This window comes from Geotrypetes seraphini, chromosome 14, assembly GCF_902459505.1.
Source record: "Geotrypetes seraphini chromosome 14, aGeoSer1.1, whole genome shotgun sequence".
NCBI classification, from domain to species: domain Eukaryota; kingdom Metazoa; phylum Chordata; class Amphibia; order Gymnophiona; family Dermophiidae; genus Geotrypetes; species Geotrypetes seraphini.
This window is the reverse complement of record NC_047097.1, coordinates 14676388-14692910: the sequence shown is the minus strand read 5'-3', so window position 1 is coordinate 14692910 and position 16523 is coordinate 14676388. Positions and strand designations below refer to the sequence as shown.

At 43.2% G+C, this 16523-nt stretch overlaps 1 protein-coding gene across 11 annotated transcripts in view; it reads left to right on the top strand.

The window, feature by feature from the left end:
• UNC13C (unc-13 homolog C) overlaps positions 1-11099 on the top strand; it is a 769821-nt gene extending 758722 nt beyond the window's left edge. For all 11 annotated transcript variants that reach the window (XM_033920485.1, XM_033920487.1, XM_033920488.1 and 8 more), the window contains 3 exons: positions 6063-6155; positions 7900-8059; positions 10456-11099. In XM_033920485.1, the coding sequence (XP_033776376.1) occupies positions 6063-6155; positions 7900-8059; positions 10456-10738 (536 nt within the window). In that variant the 3' untranslated portion in view covers positions 10739-11099. The remainder of the gene's footprint in view (positions 1-6062; positions 6156-7899; positions 8060-10455) is intronic.
• Positions 11100-16523: the final 5424 nt, after the last annotated feature.

The following is a 16523-nucleotide window of genomic DNA, read 5'->3' as shown; positions in this document are numbered from 1 at the left end:
TCAATAGAAAGTAACTAAAGTTTCTTTAAAGTAGTCATGTAGATGTTAAATAAAATTGGAGACAGCGGTAAACCTTGAGGTACCCTACAATCTGATTTCCAAATAAATGATGATTTTTCCCTCAGCATACACTTTATAAGATCGTAAAGTCAAAAATCCTTTGAACCAATTTAATACTTTATGGTCTAAACCAGCAGTCTCAAACTCACGGCCCACCAGGTACTATTTTGTGGACTGCGCTCTGTACTAGTGCTGCCCACTTTTTGCAACATCCTCCGGCTTCCCCCCTGGCCTCCCACTCTTATCGTCAGATAATTACAGCAGTCTGTTGAGAGGATCGCCAGTGCTCTGCTCCGACATCAGAGGAGGGGCAGGTCCGCGCTGCGGAGGTCGATGGCAGCCTGCAAGGATCACTACAGCACCAGCAATCCTCTCTGCAGGCTGCAGTAATTAGCAAAAACTAAGACCGGGAGGCCGGGGGGAAGTTGGAGGATGCTGCAAAGAAGGGGGGAAAATGCAGACCTTTGGGAGGGGCCAGGCCTTCAGGGGGGCCCTGGTGTAGAAGTACACGGAGGGAGGAGGGCAGGGATATTGCTGGACAGGGGGGAGGTAAAAGGAAAGGAGAAGAGATGCTGCTGGACCTGGCAGAAAAGGAGGGAAAGGAAATGTGGAGGGGAGGGTGAGATGGTGCATGGGGAGAGAGCATGTTGGGTTGGGGGATGGGAAGGAGGGATGCCACTCGAGGGAAGAGGCAAGAATAGAGAGAGAAAGTGTAGAGGAGGCAGAAAGTGTTGGACTCATAGAGAGGGCGAGTTGGATGGGGAGGACTGAAAGGAGGGAAGGAGAAATGTTACAATGGGGAAGGGGGAGAGGGCAGAGTGAAAAGTTAGACTCATGGAGGAGGAGAGAGAGATGTTGGGGGAGGGAAGGAGGACCGGAGGAGAAGGATGCAGGATGAAGAGAGAAAAAAAATGTTGGACTGGTGGAAAGTGGAGAGAAATGTTGGACTGGGAGGGGGGGCAGTAAGGAGGAAGGGAAGGGAGATGGACTACAGGGGGCAGAAAGGAGAATGGGAAAGAGAAATGTTACACTGTGGGGAAGGAGAGAGATGTCAGACCATGAAAATAGGAAGGGAAGGAGAGAGAGATAGGAAGGGAAGGGAATACATAGATAAGTAGATTTTGAGAAGAAAGCAGAAAAATGTAAAAATTGAATGTTAAATTAATGCCAAAGATGGATGCAAGGCAGAAAGTGAAGACGGAGAGAAAAACAGTCAATGGACAGGAAGGCCATGGAAACAGTTAAAAACACAGAAAAATAAAGTCACTAGACAACAAATGATTTTATTTTCAATATAGTGATTGAAATGTGTCAGTTTTGAGAAAGGAAAGATATTAAACTTTAACTGTGAGGGCCGCAGAAAAATGGTTAATGTCTTATTAAAGAAATGACAATGTTGCATGAGGTAAAACTCTTTATAGTTAAAGGAAAGATTTATAAACTATAAAAAGTTTTACCTCATGCAACATTGACATTTCTTTAATAAGACATTAACCATTTTTTCTACAAATCCAAAATATGGCCCTGCAAAGAGTTTGAGTTTGAGACCACTAGTCTAAACCAATGTCTGATAATAACTGAATCATAATATCATGATGAACAACATCAAATGCTGCTGATAGATCGAATGGCTTTCTCTCATTAATCAAGTTTCAAGTTTATTGTAAATTTGATTGATCGCCTATTCAAAATTCTAAACGATGAACATATCAGTAAAATTACAAAGTTTAAGGGGCAACAAAACAAACAAAGAACTAAATCTTACAAAACATATTGGAGACTAACTTTACAAACATATTACAACAAAAGGAAAGGATGGGAAAAGAAATACATTTGTAGAGATGATGCGGTATACAAACCTAAGGTTTAGATTAGATTAGATTTGTTAATAGGAGAGAAGACAATTATGGTAAAAAAACAATAGGAAGGGAGAGATTATGGAATTGGAATGAAACTCCTAGTCAAGCTTTCTAAATATTAAATGCATCTTTAAAAAGAAAGCTTTTTCGTTTGCTCTTAAATTTATCTAAATTGTGTTCTTACCTTAAATAAATAGGGAGGGAATTCCATGTTTGAGGGGCTAGTAAATGTTGATCATAGTCTAGTTGAGATATAGGGAATCAATGATTTATAAATGAAAGCCGGAGTTTTGTATAGCAAAGATTTTAAAGTAAGCAGACTTAATTTATACATTACTAGTATTTTAGCCCATTACATTAACGGGTGCTAGAATATATGTCTGTCTGTCTTTATTTTTGTCTCTCTCTCTCTGTCCCGCGTTCTTTCTGTCTGTCTCTCTCCCTGGCCCCCTTTGTCTGTCTTTCTGTGTCTCTCCCTGTCCCTTTCTTCTTTTCTTTCTGTCTCCCTTCCTCCCGCTGGTGCTAGAATATATGTCTGTCTCTCTTTCTGTTTCTCTCCCTACCCCTGTCTTTTTCTTTCTGTCTCTCTTCCTCCCACTGTCTTTCTTTCTGTCTCTCTCCATCCCTGGCCCCCTTTGTCTGTCTGTCTTTCTGTCTCTCTCCCTGCCCCTATCCCTGTGTCTTTCTTCCTATCTCCTTCCCTACTTCCCTGTGCAGCAGCCGCAGCATTCCCTCTCCCTCCATTTCCCTGTGCATCATCATTTTTTCCTCTAAGTCTAGCTTCTCCTGCCCCTCCTACACTCAGTACCATCACCCGCTGCTGGTGGCTCCATGCTCCGTCGCCGCAGCCGCCAACAGCCGCCGCGGCCTGCAGCCGCTGACAGCCGCCACGGTCTGCAGCTGCCGACATCCGCCGCGACTGACATCCACCTCGGGGGGGGGGGGAAGAGAAAAAGAGAGAGATTTGCACGCATGCGCACTCCTACCTGCGGTGCCCTACTGCTCACAGAAAATGGGAGCACGCAGGTGGGAGTGCGCATGTGCGGCTTAGGGTTTTATTATATTAGATACAGTGCGCAACTGTGAGCCAGTGCGCTTTCTTAAGAAGAGGAGTCACGTGATTGAATTTCTTAGCTTTCATTATAAGTTTAATTGAGACATTTTGGATGATCTGTAGACGTCTGATTTCATTTTGGGCTATTCCCTTAAATAGGGCATTACAATAATCAATTTTTGAAATAACCAAGGAATGAATTAATATGTTAGACTTTGGGCATAGAAATTTTGAAACTGAATGGATTTGACGAAGTCTGTAAAAAGTTTATTTAACAATGTTACTAATGTGATCATGATAGGTTAATTTATCGTCAAAGATAACCCCTAAGATCTTAATGCTACTTATCAACTGTAAAGTGGTACCCTTAATAGAGATTGGATAAATGAGTTTAGAACTTTCTTTCCAGGGAAAGAACATGACATTTGATTTATTAACATTAAGAGCTAATCTGTTAGCGTCAAGCCACTGGTGAATCTGTTCAAGTTTCTTATTAATTGCTGTCGTTTCAAGAGAGTTATTGGGATCAAGTGGATGTGAAAGCTGAATATCATCTGCGTAAGCAAATACAGTAAAGCCAATGGATTGGCACAGAGTCATCAGGGGTACAAGAAAAATATTAAACAAAAATGGTGAAAGAATGGACCCTTGTGGAATACCATATGTTGCCGAGAAACTTTCGGAAGTTGTATTGTTGTATATTGAAGAGCGATTTTCAAAGTAAAATTTAAACCAAAGAAGAACCTGATCCGTAATGCCAATAGACTGCAGTCTGTCTATAAGAAGGTTGTGGTCAATTGTGTCAAATGCCAATGAAAGATCAATAGAGATCAGAAGGACAGATGTATGATGATCCAGAAAGTAAAGTATGGAGGTGGACATGCCGATCAATGAATGTTCAGTAGAGTGATGCTGTCTAAAGCCTGTTTGATTTGGGTGTAAAATGTTAGTTTTTTCTATGAACTCTGATATTTGATTAAATGCTACCTAATCCATGCTTACGTATATATTCTGTCATTATATTCTTTATAATAGTCTCTACCTTTTTGCCCAGCACCAACGTCAGACTCACCAGTCTATAATTTCCTGGATCACCTCTGGAACTCTTTTAAAAAATCTGTTTCACGTTGGCCACCCTCTAGTCTTCCAGTACAATGCTGTTTTTTAAAGAAAATTACAAATTACTAATAGCTCTGTAAATTCATTTTTCAATTCTATCAGCACTCTGAGATGTATACCATCTGGCCCAGGCAATTTGCTACTATTAAATTTGTTAAATTTACCCATTACATCATCCAGTATTACAGAGATTTGTACATACAGTATTACACACACTTCCATAGAACCCTTTCACCCACTGCTCAAAACGCAAATGCCCTTTGAAACAAATTTGCCTTCAGTTGCTTATGAATCTGCACAAGTGAAGATGCATGACGAATTGAGACTAGCAAGGCATTCCACAACCCCTACTATGTCATGTTAGGATAAAACTTGTACCATAAACTTGAACTGTAATTATGGCAAATCGTAACCTGTTAACTGTATATTATGTATATTTAACCTGTAACCTGTTCTGAGCTCCTTGGGGGAGAATGGGATAGAAAACAAAATAAAGAAATAAATGATCGCAACTTCACTGACACCATATGCATCTGACATTGAAAGTACCACTAGCAATTGTTGAGCCTACGAATGCAGACTTCTCACAGGAGTATAAGCAACCACAAGATTAGACACAACAGCAGGCAGATCATGGTGTACCACCCTGTACACCAGCACCAAACGTTTAAACTGGATCCTTCACAATACTGGAAGCCAATGCAATTCAACTAACAGTGGGGAGATGTGAGCTGTTCATAGCAAATTCCCAATAACACATGCCGTGGAATTTTGAGCTATATGCAATGCCTTTAATGACTTCTGAGGAAGCCCACAAAATAATGCATTGCAGTATTGTACAATAATGCTCATTATAAATTGAATGCACTGCATTATTTACTGTTCTACATGTGGGATTCCCTTTCCTAGTGATTCACCAGTCTCATACAATCTCATGCTCCAGTAATTGCTAATATTAGAATACTAGTTGTTAAGCCCGTTACATTAACGGGTGCTAGAATATATGTCTGTGTCTTTTTCTTTCTGTCTCTCTCCCCCTCCATTTCCCTGTGTAGCGCTGTCTCTGCTTTCTTCCTCACTTTGCACTCTCCAGCTGTAACATTACTGCCTCACTTTTTCTCCCTGCTCCTGATCCTGTGTTTAGGTGTCTCTTCTTTTTTTTTTTTTTTTTAAATTCCTTCTTCAGTTTCCGTTCTTTATCTGAACATTCCCTTCCTCAGTCTCTCCAACTGCAGCTCTCTTGCCCTCTAAGCCCCTACTGTGCATGTCGCTCCTGATCCCCTTTCACTGACCCTTGCGACTGCATAATTTTTGTTATGCCGGCTGGATTTCCATGGCAACCCTGCTCGCTAATGCCCCGAACTCTCGCTTACAGTGATCGTGGTCTCCTTGCCACCTTGGGGTCTGTGAGTGTGGGGCCGTTTTCTTATTTCCTCGTGGGAAGCTGTTTTGCAGGCTAGTGGGCTGGGATCGCGAGCAATCCCCAATGTTCTGTTGCTGACCGTTACAATTGGGGCCTTGACTCCCTTAGTTCTGGCCGAAGTTATTTTTAAGTTCTAAGCCGCGGCAGCGGCTTCTCTCACGATCCCTGCCTGCGTCGGAAGCCTTCTCCGATGCAGGTGCGGCTCAGAACTTAAAAATAACTTCAGTCAGAAGATTACCTTGGGTTCCGCTAGTGTGGTACAATTTTTCCTGGTCCCTGATCGGGTCCTGTTTGGTCTGCCACTGCCTGGAGGAGCTGAAGAGCAGGGAGGCCCGCGTACAGATTCTCTGCCGGCCACTGTCACAGCTAGGCGCGCATGCGCACTCCTGCGGCCACAGACCTATGGATCATGGAAGCACACAGTTAAGAGTGTGCATGCACGGCTAGGGTTTTATTATATAGGATAGTATTTCCAGTTTCTAGAGTCTACAGACAGATTATGAAGATTAAATCATTTTTTGTAAATGTTGCTATTTATTTTTTTTAGGTAAGAGCACCAATACCTCAGTGGGTGAAATATCAGTTCAGGTGGACCTCTTCACGCATCCTGGAACTGGTGAACATAAAGTGACTGTAAAAAGTGAGTCCGACACTACCGATAATTTCTAACATTTTTATTTTTTATGTATAGAATTTCAAAATACTTATACAAGAACAAACTTGCTTTAAGCAATACAGCTATATCTATTATTAAAACATATAGGCCCCCTTTTATCAAGCCGTGTTAGGGTTTTTTTATCGCTGGCCGCTGCAGTAAAAGCTCTGATGCTCATAGGAATTCTATAAGTGTCGGAGTTTTTACTGCAGCAGTCGGTGATAAATAAAACCCTAACGCGGCTTGATGAAAGGGGGGTCATAAAGAAAAGAATAAAAAAATATTACTTCAGAAGATATAGAGGGGCATTTTCAGTATAACATCTCGTAAATCCGAGTTTAGATGTTTTGAGGAACATGACATGGGAATGAACATCAAGCAATTGAAAGAAGCTGTGGAAAACAGGGAAGCATGGTGAGGAAAGGCCTACAGAGTATCCAAGGGTTGGTCACGACTGAATGGATAGTAGTAATAGTATAAAACCTGGGAGCTAAAATAGTGAATAAGGTCTACAAATTTCCTACAGTCTGCTCTTTTTTATACCCATATTAGATCCTGCAAACCATTTGTCTTGCAGTTTTCTTAGACTTGTCGCAATCCTGCACTAAAAATAGGAAGGGTTGATACTCGGCACTATTTAATCAGGTTGGAAAGGCTTCTGCCCAGCTAATAAGCACTAACTGGCTCGGGTGCTATTATGGAATGGCTCTTAACTGGAGAATGCTGCTGAATATCAACTCTGACTGCTGCAGCATTATGTGGTTAATGCCAGGGCAGACATAGACTTTATCAGAACACTACTAATATTCAGTGCCTGTGCCTGGATATCTAACCAGGGAAGGAGGACTGCAGAAACAGCGATCCGAACTCTGCCCAGTTACTTTTCTGGGCAATGAGTATCAGCCAGACTCAATTTCCAGAGGCCGCAAAAGTCCCTAATATTAAGTATTGGTACCCGGATTGGCCTGGCACTGGATATCCAGGTCTAATTCAGCCATTGGCAGTCAGCATGTTAAAAATACTGACTACAGCAGGGGTAGGGAACTCCGGTCCTCGAGAGCCGTATTCCAGTCGGGTTTTCAGGATTTCCCCAATGAACATGCATTGGAAGCAGCGCATGCAAATAGATCTCATGCATATTCACTGGGGAAATCCTGAAAACCCGACTGGAATATGGCTCTCGAGGACCAGAGTTCCCTACCCATGGACTAAACATTGATTGTCCCCATAATATCTAAGAGGCAATAATTAAAACAAATGGCAACATAGTCAGTGGCACAATCCAAGTAAGTGCTGCTCAGAATTTGCATAGTACTTCTCCATTAAAAATCATTCTCTTGAGTTTTCTTCCTGAAAAATATTATGCAGGTTTTGTGTGTTGTCTGTCTTTTCCCTTTTTTCATTAACTATCTTCAAACTGCCTTCTGAAGAAAGTACACCTGTCCAACGCTGGGGATCCCTTGCCACCTTAAAAATTTAAGGGACATCTTTTCCAAGGTATAACTTCTAAGTCATTCTTTAGCTGACAAGAGCCACCACATTATCAGCAACCATCTTCCCTTCTTCCCAGATCCTGTGTGCACTGTATCCATGGTGCTTCCAGGCTTAAGGCATAGAACCTGAACCCAGATTTCCTGGAAAGTAGCACATTATATACGATGCCTAAGCCATGGGTCAGCCTACAAATGCAGGTGTTAAAATTGCATATTTTTTTTTCTGTTTAACATAGTTGTGGCAATTAATGACTTGAACTGGCAAACTACTGCTATGTTCCGACCTTTTGTGGAAGTTTACATCCTGGGTCCAAATCTCAGCGATAAGAAAAGAAAGTTTGGTACCAAGACAAAGAACAACACCTGGTCACCAAAATACAACGAAGTCTTTCACTTGTAAGTGCCATCAAAATTATTTGCATATGAAACTTTTTTTGGATGGGACTTGATATACTGCTTTTCTGTGGTTACAATCAGAGGCCTGAATTTTGTAACCAGCACACGACCTCAGTAAAAAATGACACCGGAATCATGCCTCTGTAGATACTTTAGGCTGCCTAATGCCACTGTGGTCGTGGCTAATGCTGGAAGTGGCATTAGGCGGCCTAAAGTGCCCATGGAGGCATGATTCACATCAAAGATAGGTACTGGAAATGTAGGCCTGGAAAACCCTGACCTACATTTCCGGTGCCTACCTTTTCTGGCGGTGCAATTCTCTAAACGGCAGTGTCATATGATTGGCATGTGATCAGCAGCCTCTTTTAAGGTGGCCGCCGAGAATGGTGTCATTTGGAAAAGCCAGGCCTTACTTTTCTTTATAGAAAAAGTATCGTATCGATGTCCTGTTACTGAATTACCCTCATAGGCCCTGTTTCCATGAACAGTGTCCAGCAGCTAGGTGCCACTCAGTGCTGTTGTCAATCAGCTGCTGGGTGCCATTTGTAGAATCGCGCCTAGCAGCACGTAACTCAACTTAAGTGTTGGGCGCCAGTATATTAGGCCAGGATTTTCTTGGCCTAATTTACTGGTGCCTAAGGCAATTCACACCCAAATTCTGCTCCTAGCCATGCCTACTTTTTGGGTAGGTGCTAGTAGCCACCTCAATGTAAACACCAACAGGGGACCTACTGAGTTTGGCACCTATCCAAAAATTAATTTTTTTAATTGTTTTTTAATGGTGGGCTGTTCAATTAACAGCCCTGACTTAACCAATTAAATTAAGTGCCTAGATCAGCTAGGCATGCCTAACAGTAGGCACTTTTTATAGAATCAGGGCCATAATGCTTGGGATGCAATACACAGAAGTACAGCAACACTCCAAGCAGTAGGTTCCAATGGTGTAACGAGGGTGAGTGGTGCCCAGGACGGTAGTACCCCCTTCCCTGCCCGTGCACTGCTTCCTATCCCCTGTCCCTCTGTAACATTCCTGGCATGAGCAGCAACCCCCAAGCTGCTGTCGCACCAGCGTCCAGTCCAGGAAGTGTGTCAGAGGAAGAACAAACGCTGGTGCGACAGCAGCTTGGGAGTTACTGCTCGCGCCAGGAACATTACAGAAGTACGGGGGAAGAGAAGCAGCGCGCACGTGTGTCAGGGGAGGCAGAGAGGGGGACTGGTGAATGTGCCTTCACCAAGACACCACCCCTCCCCCCCTTACAACACCACTGGTAGGTTCTCTGCTGCTCATGGTATCACTGCTACCTCCTGTTTTGGAAAGAGAATCTCGTGTTGCTACCTTGTGGCTCTAACTTAGAACTAAGGGGGTCATTCTGTAACTGCAGGACAGAGGTCATGCTGGCTGCAGGGAAGAACTTTTTGTTTCATATGCAATTCAAAAAAAGAAGTTTTTATAAAAAGAACAAAGAAAGGGGAATTCATAGCAGCTATTGTGAATAGATCCTGTTGGGTGAATTTCTTTTTGATAGAAAATTATTACTCTGTGATTTATAAAGATATGAAATAATCAGCAAGTGCTGCAGTATGATATTGTTGGATTTGATCTTGGATATGAACAAAGGAGAAGGTCCAGAACAATTCTTCCAAACTAGTACACAGTCTGTCACATAAGTAACCTGAAGTGATACTTAAGGACTTAAATATGTACCTGCAAGAAAAGAGAAATATATACATGAGGTACAAATGCATGGAGAAGAGAGAGATGAGGGAGAAATGTTGATTGTGGTAGTTGAGAAGGAACAGTGAAGAACAAAAATAAGTTTAAACCTCCTATCTTTTATATTTAAACTATAGTACTTTATTTTGGAGGACTGTTTCTTTAATGTTTAATATTTTTATAGACTATGTACTGTACAGGATCTGAGTTACATACAAATTCAACTTAAGAACGGTTTGAAAAACAGAACTCGTTCTTAACCCAGGGACTGCATGTGTAGTGGAAAGTACATCCTAGAGCAAGGGTGTGAGGCTAAAGGATGGATTCAAAAGTAGAATAAGGAAATATGGCCAATGATTCAGTAAACTATGGAACATACTACAGAGAATCCCTAGTTTAGAAATTGGAAAAACTATGGCCTGCTTTTACTAAGCTGTGGGTACAGGTTTCTACCATAGCCTGGAGCAGCGTCGGAGCATTTAGCACTCCAGGCCACAGTAGAAAACTCTATTGCGGCTTAGTAAAAAGGGGAGTTTTAAGTCAATGGCACTGCATTTATAAAACTGCGTAATATTCCTAAAGAGTATATTACAGTTTTTAGCAGGTCTATATGAGATTGAAAGTTCTTGGAGGAATTTCAATAAAAGTCCCTGTACTTAATGCATATTTTAAATCCATGTAGCATTCTGAGTAATGAAGAGAGCCCAGGAGCCTATGAAATTCACCTGTCTGTGAAGGATTACTGCTTTGCCCGGGAGGATCGCATTATAGGCATGACAGTCATCCAGCTGCAGAGCATGGCAGAGAAAGGTAGCTGTTCCTCTTGGTACCCTCTATGGAAAAACATCTTCATGGATGAGACTGGACTGACAATACTCAGAATACTTTCTCAGAGGAGCAACGACGAGGTTGCTAAAGAATTTGTGAGACTTAAATCTGATACAAGATCAAGCGAAGAAATCTAAAAAAAAAAAACCCCAATCGTAACAACCAGAAAGGAACAAACCCCATTGTCAACAGGAACATAACTCCATTGGCACGGTGTTGTTGTTTTGAATAGTGCATGCATGTGCAAACCAGTGGGAATGTGTATTTAAATATCTTCAGTGTCTGCAAGTACCTAAGTACTCTGTTTGCAAGCTATGTTGGGGAGACGTGGACTAATTATTTTTTACCACTTTGGTCTTTGGACAAGTCAATGTTCCGATGAAGTGCCAACACTAAGATCTACAAGGGAATTATTTAATGGTATTGTTTAAAATGTGGATCTGATTGCAAGTCCATCGCCGTAAAGATTAAGTAATAAATTATTAGCCTTTCCAATTGGTTGATTAGTTGTTCATGTTCGCATACTATGTTGCTTGGCTTATGCACTTAATCACTTGCATCCATCCTCTGTAATGTTATAAGCCATACTATTGTCATATTTAGAACAAACATATTTACATTTTATCCTACCAAAAATTCATGGGGGATTATTTTTTTTAGTAGTGGTGATAAACAGCTTGCTTTAAATGTCAGCAGCAGCGTAAAACGTTTATTTACCACCTCTATATACATAATCATCAACACTGAGTATAGGTATTGACCATTGACTGCCACCTCTGCTATTTAGTTAAGGACTGCTATTGAACAGGCTAAAATTAAGGGATAGATATTCAGCCAGCAGCAGTGAACATGATGGGCCCAATTCTGGCAGCGATGCCTGCAAAACTTGCCCTTGCTGCGTGCCAGACACCAGCAGGCACCACATCCAGAATCATATCCATTTTGTACCATGGGCACCTTCAAAGTAGGCCAGCATTTTAAAGGCCTACATTCTCATGTCTACAGAAGTGCACAGGAACGCCTACAAATGCGCAAGGCCACTTCTGGTGTAAACCATGCCGGCCTTAGGCATCTCTATACGCCTCTGTAGGCATGAGATCGGCACCTACGAATGGCACCTGCATTTTTCTTTTTTTTTTTAATGTGTCCCAATTGGTTTGTTATAGACGACAGTAGGATGCCTACCATCACCTAATTTCAGGACACCATTTAAAGAATTTGGAGTAGGCTCTCTCTTCTGCGTCTAAGTGCAATATTTTACCACTTAAGCGACTCTGCATAAAGATAGGACTGAGTTTTATGCGATTCAATTCGGTCACTTAAATTAGGTGGTTAAGTGCTGAATATTGGCACTTAACCACATAAGTAACAACTCTGCCCCTGGACTGCCCATAAAATAGATGACTTTCAGTTTAGCAGTCTGTGTTGATATTCAACAGCACTCGTCAGGAGCTGTTTCTGGATGGTTAAATTGCTTTGAACATTGAGCTTTAAGGCCCTGATTCTATAAATGGTGCCGAGGAACGTAGCACATGAAAGCATGCCAATCTTAATTTAAGCACTATTTATAGAATCATGCCTAGTGGCACTTAAAGTGGACTTAGGTGTCAGTTAGAGAATGACACAGGGCCAAATTTTTCCCTGTGCCCTCAGGAACTCATTTTCCCGTCCCTTCAAGTTCTTTTTCTCTCCCTGCAAGCTCCATCCTCATCTGCACAAGCCTCAAACACTTTAAAATCACAAGTGTTCGAGGCTTGTGTGGTTAAAGCAGAGCTTACAGGAATGAGGCAGAGACAGTAACAAAACTCACGGGGACAGGGAAATTGAATTCCGACGAAGACAAATTTGTCACCATATCATTCTCTAGTGCCAGTAGGTGCCTGAACCATAGGCGCACCCTATTTATGCCAGGGTTTTCTTGACTTTTAAAACAGAATAGTGAGGGGCTTTATACAAATGGGCCAACTGGACACTTAGGCTTCCTTCCTAGTGCATTTCATGGGAGTGGCTTTAGGTATCTGGCCAATCAGAGTCTTAGGCCACTCCCAGTGCATCCCAGAATGCACTGGGAAGGAGGCCTAACACTCTGGTTGGCCCACATGTCTAAAACCCCTCCTATGGGGTCTTAGGCCCCTCCCCGGTGCATCCAAGGATGCACCGGTAAGGGGAAGGCCTGCCATTCTGAAGAGGCAAGCCTGCTGGCCAGAGAGAGTAGGTATCCCTCTGGCCAGCCTTGATGATAAAGGTAAGAGGAGGTCCCCGTGGGTTTCAGGGGATTCTTTCTTTATTAGATCCCCCTCCATCAATATTCTAATTCACTCCCTTGTTATTTCCAACATTGACTACTGCAATATCTTGTATCAAGGAATTACATTACATTAGTGATTTCTATTCCACCATTACCTTGCAGTTCAAGGCGGATTACAAAAGGAGTTATCTGGCTATTTCCAGAGGAATTGAAGAGTAGAGCAGGTTGCTTCAGAGAATTGGGACTTATTGAATAGCATGTTTTTTATTTCTTTTCTGAACGATTTGTAGTCTGGGGTTGTTATCAGTAAATTGGAGAGTTGGTAGTCTAGTTTTGCTGCTTGTGAGGCTAGAAGGCCATCGTACAGTTTTTTTCGTTTGATATCTCTGATTGGGGGATGCGTGAACAATTTGTGGGTTCTCCTATGTCCTTCGTCGGTTACCAGTGGCGTACCTAGGGTATGTGGCACCCGGGGCCCATCATTTTTTGACACCCCCCCCCCATCTATATGAAAAATATGATTTTTAGTACCAATCTACATATCGCACCACAAGAGTGTACCTAGGAAAAGGCAGCATCTTAAACATTGCAGTGAGCACTAGAACACCAACACATACATTGTAAAACTAAACAAGCCAGATCCCGCACAGTCAATTGGTCCTGTAGTCAATGCCAACTGAAAACTATGTCTTTTTCAGAACACACAGAACAGAGATACACCCTCGCCCAAAATGGAATAATCACAAACTAAAAATAGAAATATGTAGACAAAAGTTAAACTGATCCGCCAAGAAACCAGACCCTGGATACAATGCAACACCACAAAAAACAGTAACACATGTCCTCTAATACAGTGCAAAATATAAAGACAGTAGATGTAAATTTGAAAAACCTGATACATAACAATCACCACTTTATAAATTAACAAATAAAAATAAAACAAATAATGAGAAATAAAAAAATACCATTTTATTGGACTAATCCCCGTAAGCTCGGTCCCCATCCCCGCAAACCACCTGATTCCATCCACACAAGCCTTGAATTGTTTATATTAAAGTATAAAAAGAAACAATATTCTGTACAATTGTCAATTTATAAATCAGCGTCTTCTCCCCACTCTCTTCCCCATTTCCCTTCAGCATCCTCAGCCCACTCTCTCTCCACTTTCCTTCAGCGCACGCACATAAAAACAAGCAAGTAATTTTATATCATTTTCATTCTATTCATTCATAGAAATTAAAGTCTAGATAATGCCAGTCACATAACAAAACATGATTTTACAAAAATAATTCCCTGCAGTCAAGCCTGCAAGGATTACTAGATGTCTTTCAGCAGTTCCCCTCCCTCCCTCCCCCTTACCTTTGTGGCCAAGTCAAAATGATCTACCAACAATAAAATTTTAAAAACACAAAGCACGCTGTACGCAGAGAAAATGTTAATTATCATTTATATTCCGCGGGTTTTCAAAGAGGTCAAGGCAGATGACTTTATGCAATGTCACCTCAGTAACAACTATACAAAAATAGACAAATATTCCCCCTCCCTTTTTACTAAACTGCGATAGCGGTTTTTAGCGTAGGGAGCTGCGCTGAATGCCCCACGCTGCTCTCGACGCTCATAGGCTCCCTGCGCTAAAAAACTCTATTGCGGTTTAGTAAAAGGGGGCCATAGTGCAAAATATAGACAGCAGATATAAATTTTCAAAACGGACACATTTTGATCACTAAGTTGAAAATAAAATCATTTTTCCTACTTTTTTGTCTGGTGATTTCATGAGTCTCTGGTCCTTCTTCTGGTCCTTCTTCTTTCTCTCTCCCCCTGGCTCCCCTCTTTATTTCTGCCTTTCTTTCTCTCTCCTCCTGGCCCCCCTCTTTATTTCTGCCTTTCTTTCTCTCCCCTTGGTCCCCCTCTTTCTTTCTGCCTTTCTTTCTCTCTCCCCCTGGCCCTCCTCTTTCTTTCTGCCTTTCTTTCTCTCCCCCTTGACCCCCTCTTTATTTCTGCCTTTCTTTCTCTCCCCTTGGTCCCCCTCTTTCTTTCTCTCTCCCCCTGGCCCCCCTCTTTATTTTTTCCTTTCTTTCTCTCTCCCCCTAGCCCGCACAAAGCCATCGTGCCGATTTCTCCACTTCCACGATTCTTTCCCTACCCTCACCCCCAAGCCAGCAGCCGATTTCTTCCTGCTCCTTCCCCGATGTCCTGATGTCCTGAACTTCATCGGGCAGCAGCAGCATTCACAATTCACTGCTGTTGCCCGCTTCAGGCCTTCCTCTCTGTCGGGTCCTGTCTTCATGAAAACTGGAAGTAGGCAGGACCAGGCAGAGAACAAGGCCTGAAGCCGGCAACAGCAGCGAATTGTAAACGCTGCTGCTGCCCGAAGAAGGTAATGGAGCACCGAGGCAGTCCGCTTCTCCCCCCTCCCAGCCGAACCCCCGCTGACCCTCCTATCTCCCCCCCCCGTGAACCTTTCCGACCTTCCCAGCGAGAGCAGCAAACCTCCTTCGCGGCTTTCTCCTCCCTCTGCCGCGTTACTGATGACGTCATCAGTGATGCGGCAGAGGGAGGATAAAGCCGACGCTACTGGAGGGAGGTTTGCTGCTTTCGCTGGGAGGGTCGGAAAGGTTCACTTGGGGGAGGAGAGATAGGATGGTCAGCGGGGTTTCGGCTGGGAGGGGGGAGAAGCGGTCTGCCTTGGTGCTCCAAGGCCTGGCGCCATTACCTTTTTCGATAATGGCGCCGATGCTGCTTTCGCTGGGAGGGTAGGAGCGCGATAGGGACCGGGCCAGCTGTGCCCCCCCCCCCCCTAAGGCGGCACACGGGATGGACCTCCCCCTCGCCCCCCTTGGTACGCTACTGCCCTGGGGAAACAGCCTGCAACAAGATCGCGCGATGCCAGAGATCTTTGCCTGCTTCGGCTGTTTCCTCCGCCGCGGTCCCGCCCCTCCTCTGACATCAGAGGAGGGGCAGGACCGTGGCGGAGGAAACAGTCGAAGCAGGCAAAGATCTCTGGCATCGCGATCTTGCTGCAGGCTGTTTCCAGACGCGACACCCGGCGCAGGGGGGGGGGAATTGGACCGGATCGGGAGCACCCCCTCAGGGCTTGGTACCCGGGGCGGACCGCCCCCCCCCCCCCCCCCCCCCCTTGGTACGCCACTGCGTCGGTTACAACTATTACAAAATACTGCAGTCAAGCTTATCTACAAAGCTAAAAAATTTGACTCCCCTCTTGCGCAAAGCTCACTGGCTACCCATTCCTCATCGCATTACTTATAAAATACTTCTGCTAACATTTAAAACCACTGAAAGCTAGTCTATAAAGTATGACCCAAGTGACTATATAAAAAAGCTCAGAGATATGAAACTCTGAAGGGAAGGCTGCTAAACCTCCCTAAAAAAGAGTTCACCTTCCAATCACTGCAACTTTATAAGTCCTGGTCACACTTTAAGACTCTAAGTTATTTGAGAAAGAAGGCTAAAGTTCTTGGAATACTTCCACATGTAGAAAATTGTATCTTCTCTTACTTAACAAAAAGACTGCCACCACTGTGTTCACTTAACTTTCAAATGCAGCTTGAGGGGTCCCGATGCCAGGTATTCTGAAACCTTAGAGCTGTAAATAGGATGAATTTCTACACTTCATGATATTCGCTGCTTGAACGTTTCTAAACTTCGTGATGTTC